Genomic DNA, 18,546 nt, shown 5'->3' on the forward strand with positions numbered 1-18,546 from the left:
AATTAATTCAGATGTTTTCATGATGCTTATTGCTTCAACTATTCTCAGATGAGAGAAAAGGAAGAAATGCAGAATTGAGTCAAGAAGTCAATACAATGCAAGTGCCTTACCTAAACATCCCTGGGTGGATTCAGAAAACAAATTCCACCTCATCTTATTCATACATTGGTCACAGTCTCTTAAAACCACACAGAATGCTCACTGCTTAGAGCACTTAATTTAATCAAAGTACCAGAGGCCAACATTAACTTTGTTTAAAAGACAAGCCTTAACTATTACTTCCAAGGTCCTAGAACAAAACAATAGAGAATGATAAAGTTCATGTACCTTCCCAAGTTCCCAATACATCCTACTTTCTCAAGAAGATCAAATAGTCCTGGCCATAATAAATTGTCTGCCTTCTTCAACTAAGATTCATGAAATTTGGTGTGGCGTAATTTATTTTGTTCTCCTCTGTCAAACATTCCCCTTCAAAAAAACCCCAACAAACTCTCTAGCTAGATCATCACTGTATTCCGATATAATTAGGTTATAAGAAATCATTTACTGGGGTGGAGAATCCTTTAACAAAACCCAAATTCTCCTGAGAAAAAATTATAAAGATTTATACTGGTGGAATATCTCATTAGGATAAGTTCCAAAATGACTTTATAAAAAAAGCTGCTCATTTGCATGCTTTAAGAGATCTTGTCTTATTGTCACAATGATTCAAACATGGTAAATTTACCCAGAGTTTGAAAGTCAATAGTATAAAGGGATTATGCCATTATGCATTTGAGAGAGAAATTTTATTATCCACAAAAAAGCCATTAATTACAATGAGGTGGAATTTCTTTAAGAAGGTAACTAAATGATTAGTTTCAACTGAAGTCAGTAAACATTTTACACAGTTGGCCTTCTAGAGACAGTGAGAAAAGCTTCATTATACTCAAACAAATATAACTAGAAATGTTGCTCTCTTGCCATGATGAGGTCTGCCTAACAAAACTAATGGAATTGGTTAACATCCAAGTGACTGTTATTTTCTTTATTAGCAACTCTAGAAGAATATATGATATATATCATCTGAGGAAGCATTTTCCCCTACACAAAACTCAAATCTCTTTTCGAAGTGAATTTACTGTTTAAAAAAAAAATCTTGGCTTTTGTATAATGAAGGAAGTGCCAGGTTAAGAAAGGGTTATAATAAAAACTTCATAATGATAGAAAACCCTAACAACCAACAAACTCACGAACCTCTTGCTCATTCTACTGTCACTAATTGCATGCAATGATATTAATGACCCAGTAATTGCCAGACGAGTGGCACTGAAGTGGAAAACATCATTTTGAGGCAGAGTTCATCTCTAGGTGGTAGGACATCACCACTGACTGAGTTAATGCCTACTGACAGTTTAGAATATAACACTAGAGATGAGAAAATGTGCCCCTCTGATGGTATAATAGTTTAGATGGACATGACGTTATTTGCTTTGACCATCTAGAGACCAGCAGTAACCCCAATAAAGTGCTACTGTCTGAGTTTGCCCTATAGATGAACCTCATTCCTTTCAGGGGAGATGTTCTATACTATAACAATCTAGAGCAATTTTCCACATGTTTGCTTCAATAAAAGAATACCTTCATCTCCTGATTTTACATCAGGCACAACAAAACTGGGCTTCATTGCAAACACAAAAAGCTATTTACAATCACATAACTATCCTTCAGTAACACATAGTTTGGCACCTCTGTAATTTGATCAATTATGATACGACTGGGGGGGATTTGCCAAAAATAGTAGCACTTTTACTTGGCTAAGCTAGTCAGAAGTTTAATACATATGTGGATCGGCTCGGGCATTTAGGGGTTGCTAGTAGGAAGACAGAGATGGTGTTTGTATAAGAATTGTACTCTGGAGCATCTTTCATAGGAGGGTTTCACAACCTTTTAACACTGCACAGTTGTCCTGAAGAAATGGAGGTGCAGACAGCTAAGTCACATGACTGAGCTCCCCAAACCGGTTGCTAGAATTACTGTGAGAATCCTGGTCTTAACAAATTGCTGACAAAACCACAATGGCAATATTTTCTGATGTCTTTCTCCATCATTTAAAAGTAATAGTTTAATTAGTTTACCTTGCATGGAGTTAAGACATTTAGTTAGTTACAGAGATGCCAGGGAGTGCTGGCTCAAGAGAATATAACTGTGGAAGTCATTATATGTTCTTTCTCTCTTTTTCTCTCTGCCTTTTTCTATGTCTGTCTCTCCTTTCCACATACACACACATGTATGCGGACAAGAATATAAGTGACTATATATTCCCTAATTTCTAAGTCCATGTTTTTTTTATCTGTTTTCTCTATTCCTCATATATTTGAGACAGGATAATGTAGTAGGGATTGGACTTGAGCTGTGAAATTTGGGTCTCAATAACACCATGGATACTTCAAAATCTAAGATTACAGGCAATTCACTGGCTAATAATTTTTGTGCTACTTTCCTCAGTATTGTAAGGAAAGTGCTTTGACAACCTAAAAGGATAAAAATAAGTATAAGATGTTACTACTAGATTGGTATGTGTATGTGCTATAATCCTAAATGAAGATCTATTTGGGGGAGAAAAAACACATGTGTGAATACACTGTGTAAAAATTCAAATATAGGTAATGTTAAGGTTTGGGGGGAAACATACCTTCTATTTGACTAATGGAGAGTTTAAACATATTCCCTAAAGAGGAATGTTTTCTTCAACTTCCTTAATTCTTTAATTCTGCTTCTTTTCATTCTTACAGCACAGCCAATTTTGCTAGAGAAAAGTTGGCTTCAGAACTTGGATTTAGGGCACAAATATATGTTGCTTCTTAAAATTATGTAAATATGCCTCCACATAGTAATAGATATTTATAACGTTTTTCTACATCTTTGTTGGATTTTCATTTTTAAAGCATTTCCTTTTGCTTTAGACTCTGATCTTGATGATGAATGTTTAAAGACTAAGAATGTTTCATTTTTTGTGTTTGTACTGTATTCTCCAGTATTTTTAAATCATTTATAAAGCAAAGTGAACTAAAAAAAGGCTATAAATAAATAGTAGGTTGGATATTAAATTGCATCTTATGAAATATTAAAAATAGTTTCATTCTGAGCAATTCCTAAATAAATTTTTCCTACTAAATAATCATGCTTCATTTTCTGTCTGCTTTCACATTCACTTTACATATAATATTTTTAGTTTCTCTGTGCTCACCAACCCTTCATCCTTTTAACAATCAAATGATCTTGTTTTTTCATTTGCTGCCCTTGGGAATACAGAAATGGTACTTATTATGGATTTGCTGAGATACTACCTCTGTCTAGCTTTAAAAGAGATAAACCATTACAGGTAATGCCACTGGATGTGAACAAATGCGTTCAATTTATTTTAGTCATATTCCCTTCCAAGTTTTGTGTGGTCATAGACAAAAATCCCAGTGGTCCATAATTCCATTAAGCCTTGGGGCCACAGACTTTGTTTAGCCACTTGAAGTTATATAGGCATTAAGATTTTCCTCCGCTAATAACATAACTTTTATGAGTTTTATTTATTTTCAACTCAGTAAGCACTAAGTAGTTTGGCTAGTATACACACCCTTTTGATAGCCTTCAGCCAAATCAGAAAGTGCCCTTCAAAATAAAACCTGCCTTAAGAAATGATAGACATAGTTTATCTAAAATTCTGATACAGGGGGAAATCTGAGTAGTAAGGTACTTCCTGGTCAGTCACATTGACAAGACAGCTTTTAAACAATTTTTTTTTTAATTTACGGAGACATTTGAAACTACACATTTGACCACTCCTAAATTTTCAATTAATATAGTTTTCTTTGTGCAAGGGGATGTGCAAAATCTTCTGACATTAGTGTCAGTTGGAAATACAAGGTGGGGAGAAGAATGATTACACATATCTTGTGGAGATTCCTCCCTGTCTGTCTCTTATAGGTATTAAGACAGATCTGCTAACATGCTTGGGCAATACCAAGTACCAGAGGATTCAAGTGAGTGTTTCTTAGTAACAGGAAACAGAATAGAAAAGTACTTTATAATAACCAGAGAAAATGAGTGAGGCCTTATCATTAGATTATAAGTTATTGACACTTATAAACTCCTTTATATTTTATTTTATAGATGGTTTTTAAATGAAAAATTACAGGTTTATCAAGCCACCTTCCATAGGCCCTCTAGTTTTTGCAAAAGGATGGTCTTGCCTTTGATTCTACAGAATATATTGTACTTTTTAGGCCACAAAGTCCAGGGAATGACAGACTTTTGTAGAGAGGTGGTGGTGAAGGGCCGGGGGTGGGGGGGTGGAGGTGGTGGTGGTATTTTCAAAAGGAACACATTTGAAGTATTAAAAATAAAAAAGTTAATAGTAACATCTGGCAATTAATTACATAATAGTTTAAGGTCTATAACGAATTTTACCTATATTATCATGTTCAGAGGATGCTGACCCTCTGAGTTAGGTTATTATCCCTATTTTATGGCTGAAGAAAGAGGAAGTTTCTAACTGAAGAGAAGTTAAATGATTTATCAATGATCATATAGTAAATTAGTGTCTCTGAAACGGAATTTGAACTCAGGTCTTCCTGACTCCTAGTGGAATGCTCTTTGCACTGTTTCATCTACCTGTGTCTGTTAAAAGGATCATCATTCCAAAAATGATCCATCAGAAAACAACAAAATGTATATTTTGGTTATCTTAAGTAAAATAAAACTGCAACTGAAACTGTTATTATTTTATTATCTAGTTGCTTCTCATTAAATTTGATTATTTGAAATAGAAGAGGATTTGATCACAAAATATGTACACTGTAAAATTTAGGTTTTGTTTTGTTTTGACAAAGCATATAATAATTTTACTCAGAAATATATATGATTATAATTCTAGAAATCATACAAAAAAGGAAATTTGAATGATTAAGTTATTAAAGCCAGATTACTTAGGAAAGAGGATACAGAGTATTTTTGGTACAGAGTATTACTTAGGAAAGATAATACAGAGTATTTTTGGTACAGAGTATTGTAGCACAAAAGAAAAGCAAATTTATACATACATAACAAAGAGACAGGGATATTAAATATTCTTCTTTGATCTTAATACTTTAAAAAACATACTATGGTATCCATTTAATCATTTTCATTTATTTTGCCATTCTGAACAGGGAAAAAAAAATAAATTTCTTAGCTTCCTCTGAATCCTACTAATCTTATATGTTGGTGTGAAATACCTATTCTGCAACACTGAACCAATAAAGGTTCAGTAGTGTTTCTTAAAGAAATGTTTTACTAGGGTATGGAATGTTGCAGTGTGGCTCTGGGAAATACCACACCCTTGTATGAATTTACCTGGCACACCTCAGTATATACTTTATATTTTTTTAAAGTTCTTAATCAAATATAATTTGTGGGGCCTAGCCTTTTAGACCATTTTTTTGGATCAGGAATTTGGTGGTTTCTGACAAGATAATGCAGCAATATAGAGGTATATAAAGCCAAACCAAGATCTAGTCTCTTAATAGTGATTTCTTTGTCCACCCAACAGCTTTGTCACAGTTATTATTCACTGACTTAAAAAAAAAAAAAACCAAAACAATTTAAAAACTAATAAAGTGGCTTCTACTTTTAATGCAACCTCTGACTCATGTAATGTTGGTCATACAATGAAAACCTCTTTATAATCCTTTGTTGCCTGGCTGTTTCAGAAGGTTGGATGGCCAATCCACAAAACTTTGAAAGGATAGGTGTTCAGGATTGCCAAATTACCAAAAATGATGATTCATTCATCTCTAGCTTACCTTTTTGATACACAAAATTTAAACAAGGCATGCAAAGTGTACAAATAAAAGGATCTATGGCATAGTTATAAATGAAAACACCAAATTTTCCTAGAAACACTTTGTCAACATTAATTTGAGAGCTCACTAAATCACAAAAAAATTTGCTTGTCTTTGAGAGATAGGCCACAATTATTATGGCACACAAGTAACTCCTTTTTCACAATTTACATGAATTTGCATTGTCCTAAAGGAAAACTATTAATCTAGTTATGTAAACTTATTACTGTTGTTTTAAATCCAATGAATATCTTATTCTATTTAAGAGTAGGGGATCTTTGGAGAACCAAAGAATGATAAAGAACTTCAAATTCAAACACTTTATATATATAATTTAAGATCAAAGCCAATTATTTAGGCAAGTCATTTGAAAAAAATGATATTAAATATTTTAAACCCTACATATTTCATTTTTCTGGGTGTCAAAGCAAATGTTCTTCTAATGTAAGCTAATGAGGCACTGCAAAGTTTCTGAAAGGCTTTTCCTAAGGAAATCTGATAGATATCTCATAAGTCTAAAAGTACATTTTCAACTAATAAACATGATTTCCTGGCTAACTGGTAACCTTGGTGGACTTGGTAACACATTAAATCAAAGGTCTTAAATATTATGTGCCAGAAAATAATTTCACTGGATAAAAAAAAAAATCTCATGTTTCATTTGTATTTCATTTAGGAGTTATTATACTAATTAATAAATCAACTGATACTTTGGATTACTCCCAAACCATGCTAATCGTATTCTCCCTCAAACTCATTCCTCTTCCTTCCATTGTAAAGAGAAAAACAGTAATTTTCATTCTTATGATATTTAAAAGATGGTTACTATCAAGAATGATATAAAGTATATACCATGCTTCCCTTTTCATAATGCTAAGAATATTAAATACTCTTTGAATGACTTAATAAAAGATCCAGTCTGTCCATTTCTAAATATAGAGTATTGGCTCTCTAAATATTATGAAAAGAAAACTAGTACAGTACAATTTTGTGTGTCGTTATATCAGAAGTAACAATTTTAAAGCTTTAAATCACCTTAGTTTCCCTGTAAAGCAATTTTTTTTATCTTTAAATTCTCCTTTCATTACCTTGGAAGAATATGAAAAGGTAAGAGAATTAGTAAATTAATTAGTAAATTAAGATTTAGACTAGAGTTTCGAGTTGCTTTCCATTCTGTACCCCATCTCTGGTTTAAATAAAAACTGGTTCTACAGGGCTGAAGAATTAGCTTTTAAAATTTCTGCAGTGTATCAAAATAGGATTCAACAAATTCATGGCACCTAGAAATCTCATCATGAGATATGTTCCTTTCAACAATGTATACATGTACAGATTTCAATATAAAAATTCAGTCATAAACATACTGAAATTTTAGACATTCTAAGTATCACATATGAACACAGTTCTTTCTGGAAATAGAAGAAAGGATGTAGCAATAGCAGGCAATGGATATTCTCAACATCCATCAGTAGGACCTCTTGGGATCCTGAGCGTTACAAGAACATGCTGGAGAGATACATTTCTGAACATTACATATCAAGGATCCACTGAGACCAGTCACAAACCATATCTCATTGTATGTAGATCCTCTACTATAGCTTCTTTATAATACAGGTCCCCCAACAAAACCACATACAAATGTTTGTAGAATAGAAAAATGAATGAACTTCAATGTCTCCTACTATTATGATAGAACTACTTTGTAGTATTTTTTTCCCAAGGCAGCATTTAAACCACTGAATTTCTTCAAATTCTACTAAATTCTGTATAATAAAGATAGTACATTATGCATCAGTTTCTACAAAACAGGTCTATTTCCCCCATTCCCCCCCAAAAAGTGAAACTGAGTTAAACATATACCCATGCTTTTCCATTCCTTCTCTGTTTCAACTTGGTTGTCTGTTTTCAGTAATAAATATGAGCTACCTCTTCCCTACTCTTCATCCACATTCCTAAATTCACTTGCTCAAAAAAAGGTGTCAGCGCAAAACTTGCTCCTCTTGTATTAAGACACTACCTATCCATCTCACTAAATGTTGGAAGTGGGGGGAGATGCAAATCTTATTTAGAGCAAAATCTCAATGTTTACTAAGATTATTTTGAGATTTTTTTAATAGTGAGATAGAAACTTTATTTCTTCCTCCTTTCTCCATCTCTCTTTTCCTCTTGATTATGTACAAGGGGATTGGAGGAAGGCATTATACCATACTTGTTCATTTAAAAGCACTTTTTAATGAGGCTTCCTATGAAATTAATGCCATTCCTTCCTTTTCTATCTTCTTCTAGATCCAGAACAAATTTTGAGCCCTACCTTAAAGCTTTAGCAGTTTTGAAAAATAATAGTTTTCTCAATCTTATGAAGACAACAATGAAATGGGGGAAAACCATAAGAAAATACACTTTTTGTTTGCTTTAACTTCTTAATAAACGTCAGAGCCTAAGACACCATGTCTAAGTACTTTATATTCACATATAGAGTGTACAAACAACCTTTCAATTCTTTAAACTAGTTACTATGATCCCCTTACCCAGATTAAGAATTGCTGAACAACTCAACCACTCAAATACCACCACTGAGTCATAAAATGTCTGAGTGTGTCTGAGTGACTGTCTCTGTGATGTGTGCATGTGTAATTCCTATGGTCTAATAGCTCAATCTAAGATATTGATTCAGAAACTGAAATGTCATTGATCTAAGCGTTACCTCATTTTCATCATATTAATACAAATTAGACGACAACATACTTTTCCAGACACATGGGTGAACTAATTGTATTCACTTGAAAGACTACACAATCCCAACTCAGCTACTTCTACTGATGTGATCTTGGGTAAGTGACTTGAACTCTCTGGATCTGTTTTTTTCATCAACAAAATAAGGGGATCAGACTAAATCATCTCTAAGGTCCTTTGCTAACTCTAAATCTTACAACTCCATAGTTAACATTCCATGCAATCTTTCTTATTAAATAATAAATAATAATTAAATAATAAAGCTAATGTAAGAGTTATCTACCCCAATTAAAAATCAGCTATAACCATTTTATTCATTTAACATGATTCAAAGATCAAGTGGAGAACTATGTCAGTTCTATGAATTTAAAAAAAAGAATGAAAGTAATCATAAGGATCATTTCACTAAATAATGAGCCCCTAGGAAACCTTGAGCACATGATCATTTATCCCTATTTTCTCCTCAACCTATATCATAGTACCTTAATACCAGAGTGGGAACATGTTTGTTGAATGAATAGATGGATGAATGAATGAATTGTAATTTCTTCTACTATTATAACTAGTCTGTTTTTAAAATCTGAATTTATTAAAATTCAGCTATTTTTGGAATAGAAAAAAATATGGCACTGTACATCTGAACTATTTACTACCAGTCTTTTAAAATCTCACTTCTGAAGCATTAGCATTTTCACCTAAGCAGTAGATATATCTTTTTAAAATTGTTATTTTTATATATTTCCTCCTTATCTGATTATTTAATTTCTTAAGATTGATTTTCATTTTCTTTTGTCACAATTATCCTTTTATCTACAGTATCACTTTGCCTGATTTTATGTTGTGTGATTTGTTCTGAATATATCACTGTGAATTATCTTGGTTTAAAAGCTGATTTGTAATATCTCTAGCATTCCAGGTTCACAGAAGAGACCAAGAGACAAAAACCATACAACAATTTGAAGGCAATTTTAGTACGTGTTTTTCATTTTGGCTGTAGAATGTTTTGATGCTTTTGCTTTGATTACAATGAAATACATTAGGAAATATCTGTTATTTGCCAAGATTGTCCCAGTAGAAATGAGAATAACATTCAGTAAAGTATTAACTTAGTGTATAAAATGTGGTAGCCTGGTAGAATAAGAAAGACACAATAGTTTCCAAATTGATTGCAAAAAGTAGTTTAAGTTCTGGGAGAATAATTCAATATCCATATACTCTAGAGTAGAGGCATTACAATACAAAAAAAAAAAAAAGGAGAGGCATTATGTAGTACAGAGAAAAAGTCAGCCTCAAAGCAGAAAAAAACTTGAGTTCAACTCCTGCCTGGAATACATCCTATGTGATCCTAAGAAAATCATTGGTAAAGGAAGTTTCCTTATTCAACTATTCCCTATTTCAATGAAATAATACAAATAGAACTTTGTACACAATAAGTTCTCAATATTTCTTAGATCTATAGAAAGATTTACTAGGAATTGAAAATAAAGACGTATGTAAATTTAAAGTTTAAATAGTTTCATAAAAATATTTTCAATGTGGTAAGAATTCCCCCACCACATACACACACACAGAAAGTATCTGGATAATTATAGCATTTCATTTTGTCAAAATTCCACAGACAGAATTCAAATTTTGACCTTCTAACATCTTCTTACATAACAGAGTGCCTTACTTCCTTGAGGCATCCATTTAATACATGTTGACTTTATTAAATAGCTGCAGTGCTATTAATTTTATTAATTAAAACTTATTAATAAAAGCAGTATTTGACCTGACCCAAAGATTCAAACATTCATACTTTGTATAATCTCTTAAATATTGTCTCATAAACAATATAGCTGACATTCCTGGGTTTTTATGATTAGCACACAGTGTAAAATTTTCCTGTAGTTGTAAACTACTTGGACTAAGGCCCTAATTGTGTGCACAAAAAATAAAATGAAGTATCTTAATGCCTTAACTATAGCTCTATATCAAACATCCTAAGCCAATTTTAAGTAAAATATAATCATGATTCATACCACCAGGTCGAAGACAAAGTCCCCCTTATTTTTTTTCAAAGACAAGATATATTTGTGTGAAAAATGACTATCAAAGGCAATCATTAAAATATATATTTTTTGTAAGAAAGCAAAAATATACAAATGTTTCAAGTAGCTACCAGTTATTAGACAAACCCTTTTCTGATTTTATGCATGATACACACAATCTTTAACTAGAAATATACATATGTGCATTTAGCTAATATTATCATATTGCAATAAACTGAATTGAGTTTCAAAAGTAAGCATTTGAACGCAGATATCCTCAATGAAACAGATTTCAAGAAATCTGTTTATTAAAAAATGTTAAAAGCATACAAACCCATTCAGCTTATCTTTCATATTATTATTAATCAGTAAGAATATTTGCATTTTGTACTTACAGATAATGTAATAATCTTTGTTTTTTTGAAATTCTAAACCCCAGAGGTTAGGGCTGAATTCTTGAAACTTGATGGTAAATTTAACGTCTTGGTCTGGCTTGGCACAGTTGAGCAGAGGTGTGTTTTCCTTTTTAATAGTGCATTTATCTGCTTGGTCTTTATCAACCATATAGACTTTATAATATTCATACTGGCCAACAGTTTTAGAGTCCACCTTTGGGCAGATTATATCCAGTTTGTCTCCTATCTGTGGATATAGTACCAGTCCTTGTCCAGGTAGAAATCTAAAAGAACCAAAAACAGAAAAAAAAAAAAAAAATGACACATGAGTTGAACCAAATAGGCAATGCTGCAGAATGCAATATTTCTAAAATTTCCCACTTGGCAGCCCTATACTCTCTATAACCAAATTTGACCTATAGCATGTCACCTTAACATGGAATGGCCTACCACTAAGGTCTTGGGACTTAAGATTTAAAGGGGTGGAGGGGGAGAGGAGTAAATACACCCTTTAAGAGAAGCAGTGTGTTCTGCCCTGCTCTAATTATTTAACCACCCCCTCAGTCATAATGTTTCAGTAGTTCTTTGTTTCACTCTGCAAGAAATTTTCCTTGGTGGTGAGTCAGACCTTCCCACCTGTTTGTTTTGTATGTGTGTATGTGTGTTTAAACGAATTGGCAGCTTTCGTGTATTGGGAATTCCATACAAAGATCTCATCAATCTCAGAGAACAGTGGATGTACTAACACTTTGTTGTCCTGTTATTTTCCATTTGCTGTTGATGTTAATTAACAGACAAGTTTCATCAAGAATGTTTCAAATTACTTATCATAATTAGTCAGTCACTGATCAAACAATAGGTTTTTTATATACTGAACAAAAGAAATGTCTTACAAACCCATAAAAGATAACTAGAAATAATTAGTTGTAATATTGATTCAGCTGCAAGATGGGCCCTCCTCTTGGAGGGACAACAGCTACTGTCCTTCTGTACTAATCTTTTTTTTTTTTTTTTTTTTTTTTTTTTTTGAGATGTATTTGCTCCAATTACTGCTTAGAAGCAACGCTTTGGAATGAAGGCTACTGATACAATATCCCCTAATGCCTGAAGCTAAAAGCTTCCCGCCCCTCTTTCTCTTTCAGGTCCTCCATGCTGCTGAAAGATCTTTCTTAATGGAGAGTTTCTTTGAGAAGCTGAAACAAGAGCTTCCTAATGAACATCCTTCTACAACTGCTAACATTAAACAACACACTTAGAAATCCCAGCTCATTCGTAGGCAGCCAAGCCTGCAAGCTCATTAAAATATTAAAGCCTGAGAACAAAGCCCTAGGTTTTGAATCCTTCCAATACAATCCTTTATTTAACTGAAGAAGCCCACCAGCCATGATTATTATTGGGTCATCATTCACTGATGAATATGGAAAAAAAAATGGTTTAACACCCCCAATTTCAAATCCATATGGGGACTTGCTTAGTCCCATAAGCTTATGATTTATACTAATGAATGGCATTAATTTTCTCTCTAAATGCATTATGTTAGTTGCGAAGCAGCGTGTAACATGACAAAGAGAAATTTAATTACAGGTTTATTTTTTTTAAATGCCATTTTATGGCAGGAAAAATGTATGTTGTATACTACAGAATGCCATTCTCTCTTAGGCTTTTTTCATTTTCGAGCTAAAAAAAACAAAAACAAAAACAAAACCCAACAACTCAATTTTTCCTTTAATGGCCTCTTTTGTAGCCTAGACATGAGCATTATATTCATATTGCTCAGAAGTAAATCAGAGGAGAATCTAATATAAAAGCTCTCCTTAATGCAAAAATCAAAATGTCCATTTGGTTATAACACCATTGTTTTACTTGAACAGTAAATCAGAGACAAGTTTTTAGTTGTAACCACAATTAACCCATGGTTTTCCCAGAAATGTTGTTGATATAGCTCATCACAATGTGTTCTTTAAATTATTTTTTGCTGTATACACAGCATTTTCTTTGGAGGAATCAATAAACTTAGTCCCCATTGGTTAACTACTTGTGATGGTGTCCCAAAAACATTTTCTCAGGAGGGACCTAAAAGATCATTTAGTTTATGCCTCCTTATTTTACAAATGAGGAACCTGAATTCTAAAGAAATAAGGATCTTGAGCACAGCAAAACTTGGATTTGAACCTCTAATTCTTTTACTCCACATCCAGCACCCTCTTCCACACCACACTGCTCCATAGCTTTGATGTCTACTGTTCAGTCTATATATGAGAAATCCAGGTAATTTCACTTTTTCCATAAAGGAAACAGAAGTTTATCTGTCTAATACTAAACTTTCCCTCTAAAATCCAGCTCTTCATAGCCCATATTATAATAATATAATCATATAGTACTTTCATGTACTAAGTATTGTGTTAAGAATTTCGCAATTATCTCACTTGATCCTCACAAATCCAAAAAGGGAGAGGGAGGAGATGCTGTTATTATTCCTATTCCCATTTTACAGATGAGATAATTGAGGCAAACAGGGTTAGGTGACTTGCTCAGGGTCACACAGCTAGTAAGTGTCCAAGGCTCATATGACCTAATATATTCCCAGGCTCAGCAATCTCTCCATTGCACCACTTTGTCCTCAGTGTATCGATAACCTTATTGCAAACTCAAACTAAGCAAACTATTCTCTTTTCTATACACCCACTCTTTTGTTTTCTGTTTCCCCATTACCAACTTCTCAAGAAGCAGGAGGCATGGAAAAATGCCACTAAACTTTCTTTCACTTTACATTAGCAAAATTAGAAAAAAAAAAAGAAAAGAAAAGAAAAAAAAAGATTTTTTAAAATCTCCTAAGACTGATCTTTCCTTTCAATCACTATAGCCACACACATTACGCCTTTGTATGCTTTTCTGTGAAGAGGTTCACAGGCATCAAGCAGACTGCAAAGGAGGTCTATGACACATGAAGTCTATGATCTTTTCCTAGACCACACTCCATTTCTAAATGATACTTGCCACAATCTCCTATTTTTTTTTCCTCCTATTTCTTTAAGAGAATTCTCCTGAATAAGTGAAGAGGTGGAGATTTCCTCTTTCAGCTTATGTAGACTAGATCCACAGTTCCTAGGAGTTCCTGCACTATATACTTAATAAAGCATAGTTTGTCTTTTTTTCTTTTTAAATTTATTTGCTTATGCTAAAAAGAAGAAAAAAAAAATGAACAACTAAAGCAATTTTCCAAGTAATTTAAGGGGCTTTTAAAGTTGCTTTTAAACTTTGATCACTTTTTTTTTCTTTTAAAAGTTTTATTGATGTGTATTGTTTTTACATTAAAAACATTTACAGATTACTACCAGTTCTTGAGAGGTCTTTCGTAAATAAGCAAAACAGTTAAGTAAAATAAATAATACAGTGACCTCATCTGAAAGTACAAGCAACATTTCACATGTGTAATACTCTGCCACTTTTTTTAAATGAACAGAAACCAATTTTTTTCCCTTACTCACTCTACACCTCACCAGAAAAAGAGAAAAAAACAATTGCTGAAACAAATATTCGTCAAGAAAAATAAATTTTCCCAAAATATATATATACATATATGTATGTGTATATGTATACACACACACACACACACACACACACACACACACAAATGTATAGTCATTCTGAATCTTAAATCTATCACTTTTCTGTAATGATCTCAATTACTTAGATATTTGGGAGCAAGCAATGTGGGGGAAGGGGAAGAGGTATTTCTTGTATAATCTAAAAATAGCTGCCTCAATTTTCTAATTCATTCAACAAAGGTAAAACTAGACTTGATTAAAATTTTATTAAATTTACTTATCTAATGTTTATTGAGCATTAGTTTAAATAATAAGCTCACATATAAAAATAGGTAAATTGAAGTGTTCTTAACTCTATAAGACCCAACATGTGAAAAAAAAGTGCTTGTATCTTGTAATCGTTTTTTAAAAGTAATACTAATGGTAATTATGAGAATTAATAAAGACAGCATCAATTTACATTTTAAAAGGCATGAAATAAAAAGTAATGTTTTAATATATCAATTATCCAGTGTTAGCATCAAAACTGAAAATATGTGTCATTATTCACTTCCTTTAATATTGCTGGAGAAGATGAGCAACCTTCAGTGTATTGGTCTAAAGTAGAAATTAAATAATTTAGTAAAAAAATAAGTAATTTATCTTTCATTTATCAATAAGATAAGATTCAATATCTTATTGTTTAGTCCGAAGATATTACAAGATATTAAAAAAAATCTAAGCAATCACAAAATTTCATAAGAAAACTGACCTATTTGCTTATTATATCACAGATATACAGAAAAACAGTCTCAGAGTTTGAAGGTCGTGAGACGAAATATAATCCAACTAGTACAAGAACAAAAATTTTGGAACTAAGATATGAACAACTCACTTTTTTTTTTAATAGTTCTAATGGTTAGGAAGTGTCCTTGTAGATCAAGTTCTCAAATGGGAATTCTCATGCATTGAAAAACAAGTGATGTCTCAATAGAAAGACAGTTTCTGCTTATTATAAGACTAAAACAGACATCCTGATTCTCTTGCAAAGTTTATTCTCCATGAAAAAAAATTTCAAAATTAAACATTGGCTATCCTATGAATATAGTTCTCTTTTTCCAGATGAATCTATATACCCAGATATAGTCAAGTCCCATCTAGTAGAAACAAGCAAGTTGAAGAAAATACAGCAAAACAACAGGAATTAAGACAAAATCCCCCAAATCATTAACAATTGCAAAAAATATTAAATGATTAAATGAGTACTATTCAATTAACTTTTATTGAGCACCTACTAAGAGCAAAGCATAGTTCTAGGCATTTGTGCAAACAATGAGGGCAAGGAAATTCACTAAGTATTCTGTGTGTCTGTGTGTCTGTGTGTGTGTGTGTGTGTGTGAGAGAGAGAGAGAGAGAGAGAGAGAGAGAGAGAGAGAGAGAGAGAGAGAGAGAGAGAGAGAGAGAGAAAGAGAGAGAGACAGAGAGAGACAGAGAAAGAGACAGAGAAAGAGAGAAAGAAAGAAAGAGAGAGAGAGACAGACAGACAGACAGACAGACAGAGAGACAGAGACAGAGACACAGAGACTCAGAGACAGGTTTCCTAATTCTCAGGTCAAGGCTTTTCTCCACTTTCACTTTCTCTTGGCTCTCTTCTCTCTAGAAATTAAGGCATACAGAAATGCTAGACACTGGAAGGTGCAGTAAAAGTGCCCAGTGGGTGATGCTGGTGGTAACTGCTATAGGAATGAGGAAGAACGATCATTCCCAACTAGAGCTCCATCCAGCAAGATTTAGGAGATAGTAAAGAGAAAGGATCATACTTGTCCACACATTCTCCTAAGATGGAGTTCAAAGTATATAATCTTCTTCACATGTTTATGGCACATAATAAAGAAAACTACAAATTTAATGATAAATGTGATGAGTTAAGTTCAGCCCAGGAACTGTCCTCTCTAGGTTGCTTTGTCTTAAATTTAGCATTTTTTAAAAATTGCTTTCAATGTATTTTTTTTTTGCTAAATGTGCTTTTAAAGCTATAAAATGAAGTCAAGAGAAAAGAAATATAGTAAAATATACTTGACTTACAAGTGTCACTTTTAGAGTCATGGCTGTGAAGCTTCAAGCCTAAACCACAGTTAGCTATATCTAAACCCTGAGGCTTCTTTAATATAGACATCTGAGACCGTAGGATCATTGCCACCTGGTATGGTTACCTTGCCCCACAGGGGCCTATAACGCCAAAGCATAAATAAAACATACTAACTGTACAATTTCTTTTTTTATACAAAATTATAATTGATATCCAAAAGCAAACAATCTCTGTTTACCATTGAGGGAAGTTGAATACACAGGCAAATAATGGTGGTATACTTTTCTCAATAACAAAACTATTTTAGAACATAAAAGATGTAAGGTATAGTCTAGTTAGTCCTTGTATTCTTAGAGGGGTCCTGGGTCCTTGGTGTAACTGTAAATTTGTCCTAAGGCTAGAAATTCAGAGTAAAACCTGGTGTAATAGAAGGCAAATCACTATGTTCAAATCCTAAATTCAGTGCTTATAAGGTAATAGTTTGACCATTTTGTTTTCCAGATGATCCCAGTCACACAGATCTTAGACTCAGGATTCAAACCCATATCTTGGCTCCAAATTTATTGCTCTTTCTACTACATTTATGTGATCATGAGCAAGTTACTTACTGCTTCCTTACCTTTACAATAAAGATAATAATATTTGTACTACCTCCCTCCCAGATTGGTCATAAAGAAAATTTGCAAAATTTAAAGTAAATTACACTTTAATTTATGGCATTTAATTACTTGTATATGTTTTGCTACTGAGGAATTATATGTGTATCTATAGATACACTTTGGAAGAAAATAAAGGAAGTATTATAAGCCCAATGACAACACATTGTACTAAATTAATATAATGTATCTGCATTCTCCAGTCTAAATGTGAATATCAACTGAGAGATGCCCTGTTGATCTTATTTTCAAATTAACAAGGTAGAACTCCTTTATAATATTGCTTTTTAATTCCATACTTGGGGATATGACTAACACTTTTCTTATAGACTACAATAGGTTTATTGTATATCTGCAGTTGTTATATTTGAGGGGACATGATTCGATCTGCCTTTATGGCAAACTGTGTAATAACAAGCCATGTCATAAACAAATTCTATTGCATTGCTAAAACCTTGTAATTGGAAAACCGAAAATGACAAAATTTTATTGTACTTCATGATAAATAAGATTAAATAATTTATCAAAAAATAAAAACCTACCAGTTAATGAAACAGGAAAATAACAATAAAGAAATCTCTGCCCTTTGCATTGTCTGTTTGTTCCTCACTCTAATCTCTTATCTCATGATTTCCTAGGTTTCTTTCAAGACTTTCAAATACTACTTTCTGCAAGAGGTCTTTTCCAGCTACTTTAGATTATCCCTCTCCAATACTTAATATGTACAAACATATTAGTTAGGTATGTACATATACATACATGCAATATGTGTGCCTTTATAGACAACTATCTATCCGTCATCCATCTATCCATCTATTTCTAGTAATTTACATGTAATATCCCTTGTTAGACTGGGGTCCTTGAAGATAGGGATTTTTTTTTTTTTTTGGCTTCACTTTGTAAGGGTAGTCTCTGGTATATAGTTAGCATTAAACAAAGTTTGTTAAGTGATTGAAATTTATATAGTGCTTCAAGATTTACAAAGCCTTTTATATACATGATCTCATTTTCACACACATACCACCCCTCAACAACCTGGTAAGGTAGGTGTTATTATTCTTGCCATTTTACAGAGAAGGGATATTGTCTACAGCAGTAGATCAGTCACATAGCTAGTAAGACTTTATGGGGAAATCTAAACTCCAAGCCCTTCTACATGTTAGTCCAGTGCTGTATTCATTATATTAGGATGTCTCTATAACAGAGTTCCATCGTTTTCTTCCCATCCTTGTTTTTATCAGAGATGAGCTGGGCTGTGTAA

The 18,546-nt window shown here is 32.8% G+C and overlaps 1 protein-coding gene across 1 annotated transcript in view; it reads right to left on the bottom strand.

The window, feature by feature from the left end:
* EFNB2 (ephrin B2) overlaps positions 1–18,546 on the bottom strand; it is a 50,849-nt gene that overhangs the window by 13,397 nt on the left and 18,906 nt on the right. The window contains exon 2 of the mRNA XM_074299499.1: positions 11,014–11,297. Within this exon, the coding sequence (XP_074155600.1) occupies positions 11,014–11,297 (284 nt within the window). The remainder of the gene's footprint in view (positions 1–11,013; positions 11,298–18,546) is intronic.

Source organism: Sminthopsis crassicaudata, chromosome 3, assembly GCF_048593235.1.
Source record: "Sminthopsis crassicaudata isolate SCR6 chromosome 3, ASM4859323v1, whole genome shotgun sequence".
Classification (NCBI taxonomy): domain Eukaryota; kingdom Metazoa; phylum Chordata; class Mammalia; order Dasyuromorphia; family Dasyuridae; genus Sminthopsis; species Sminthopsis crassicaudata.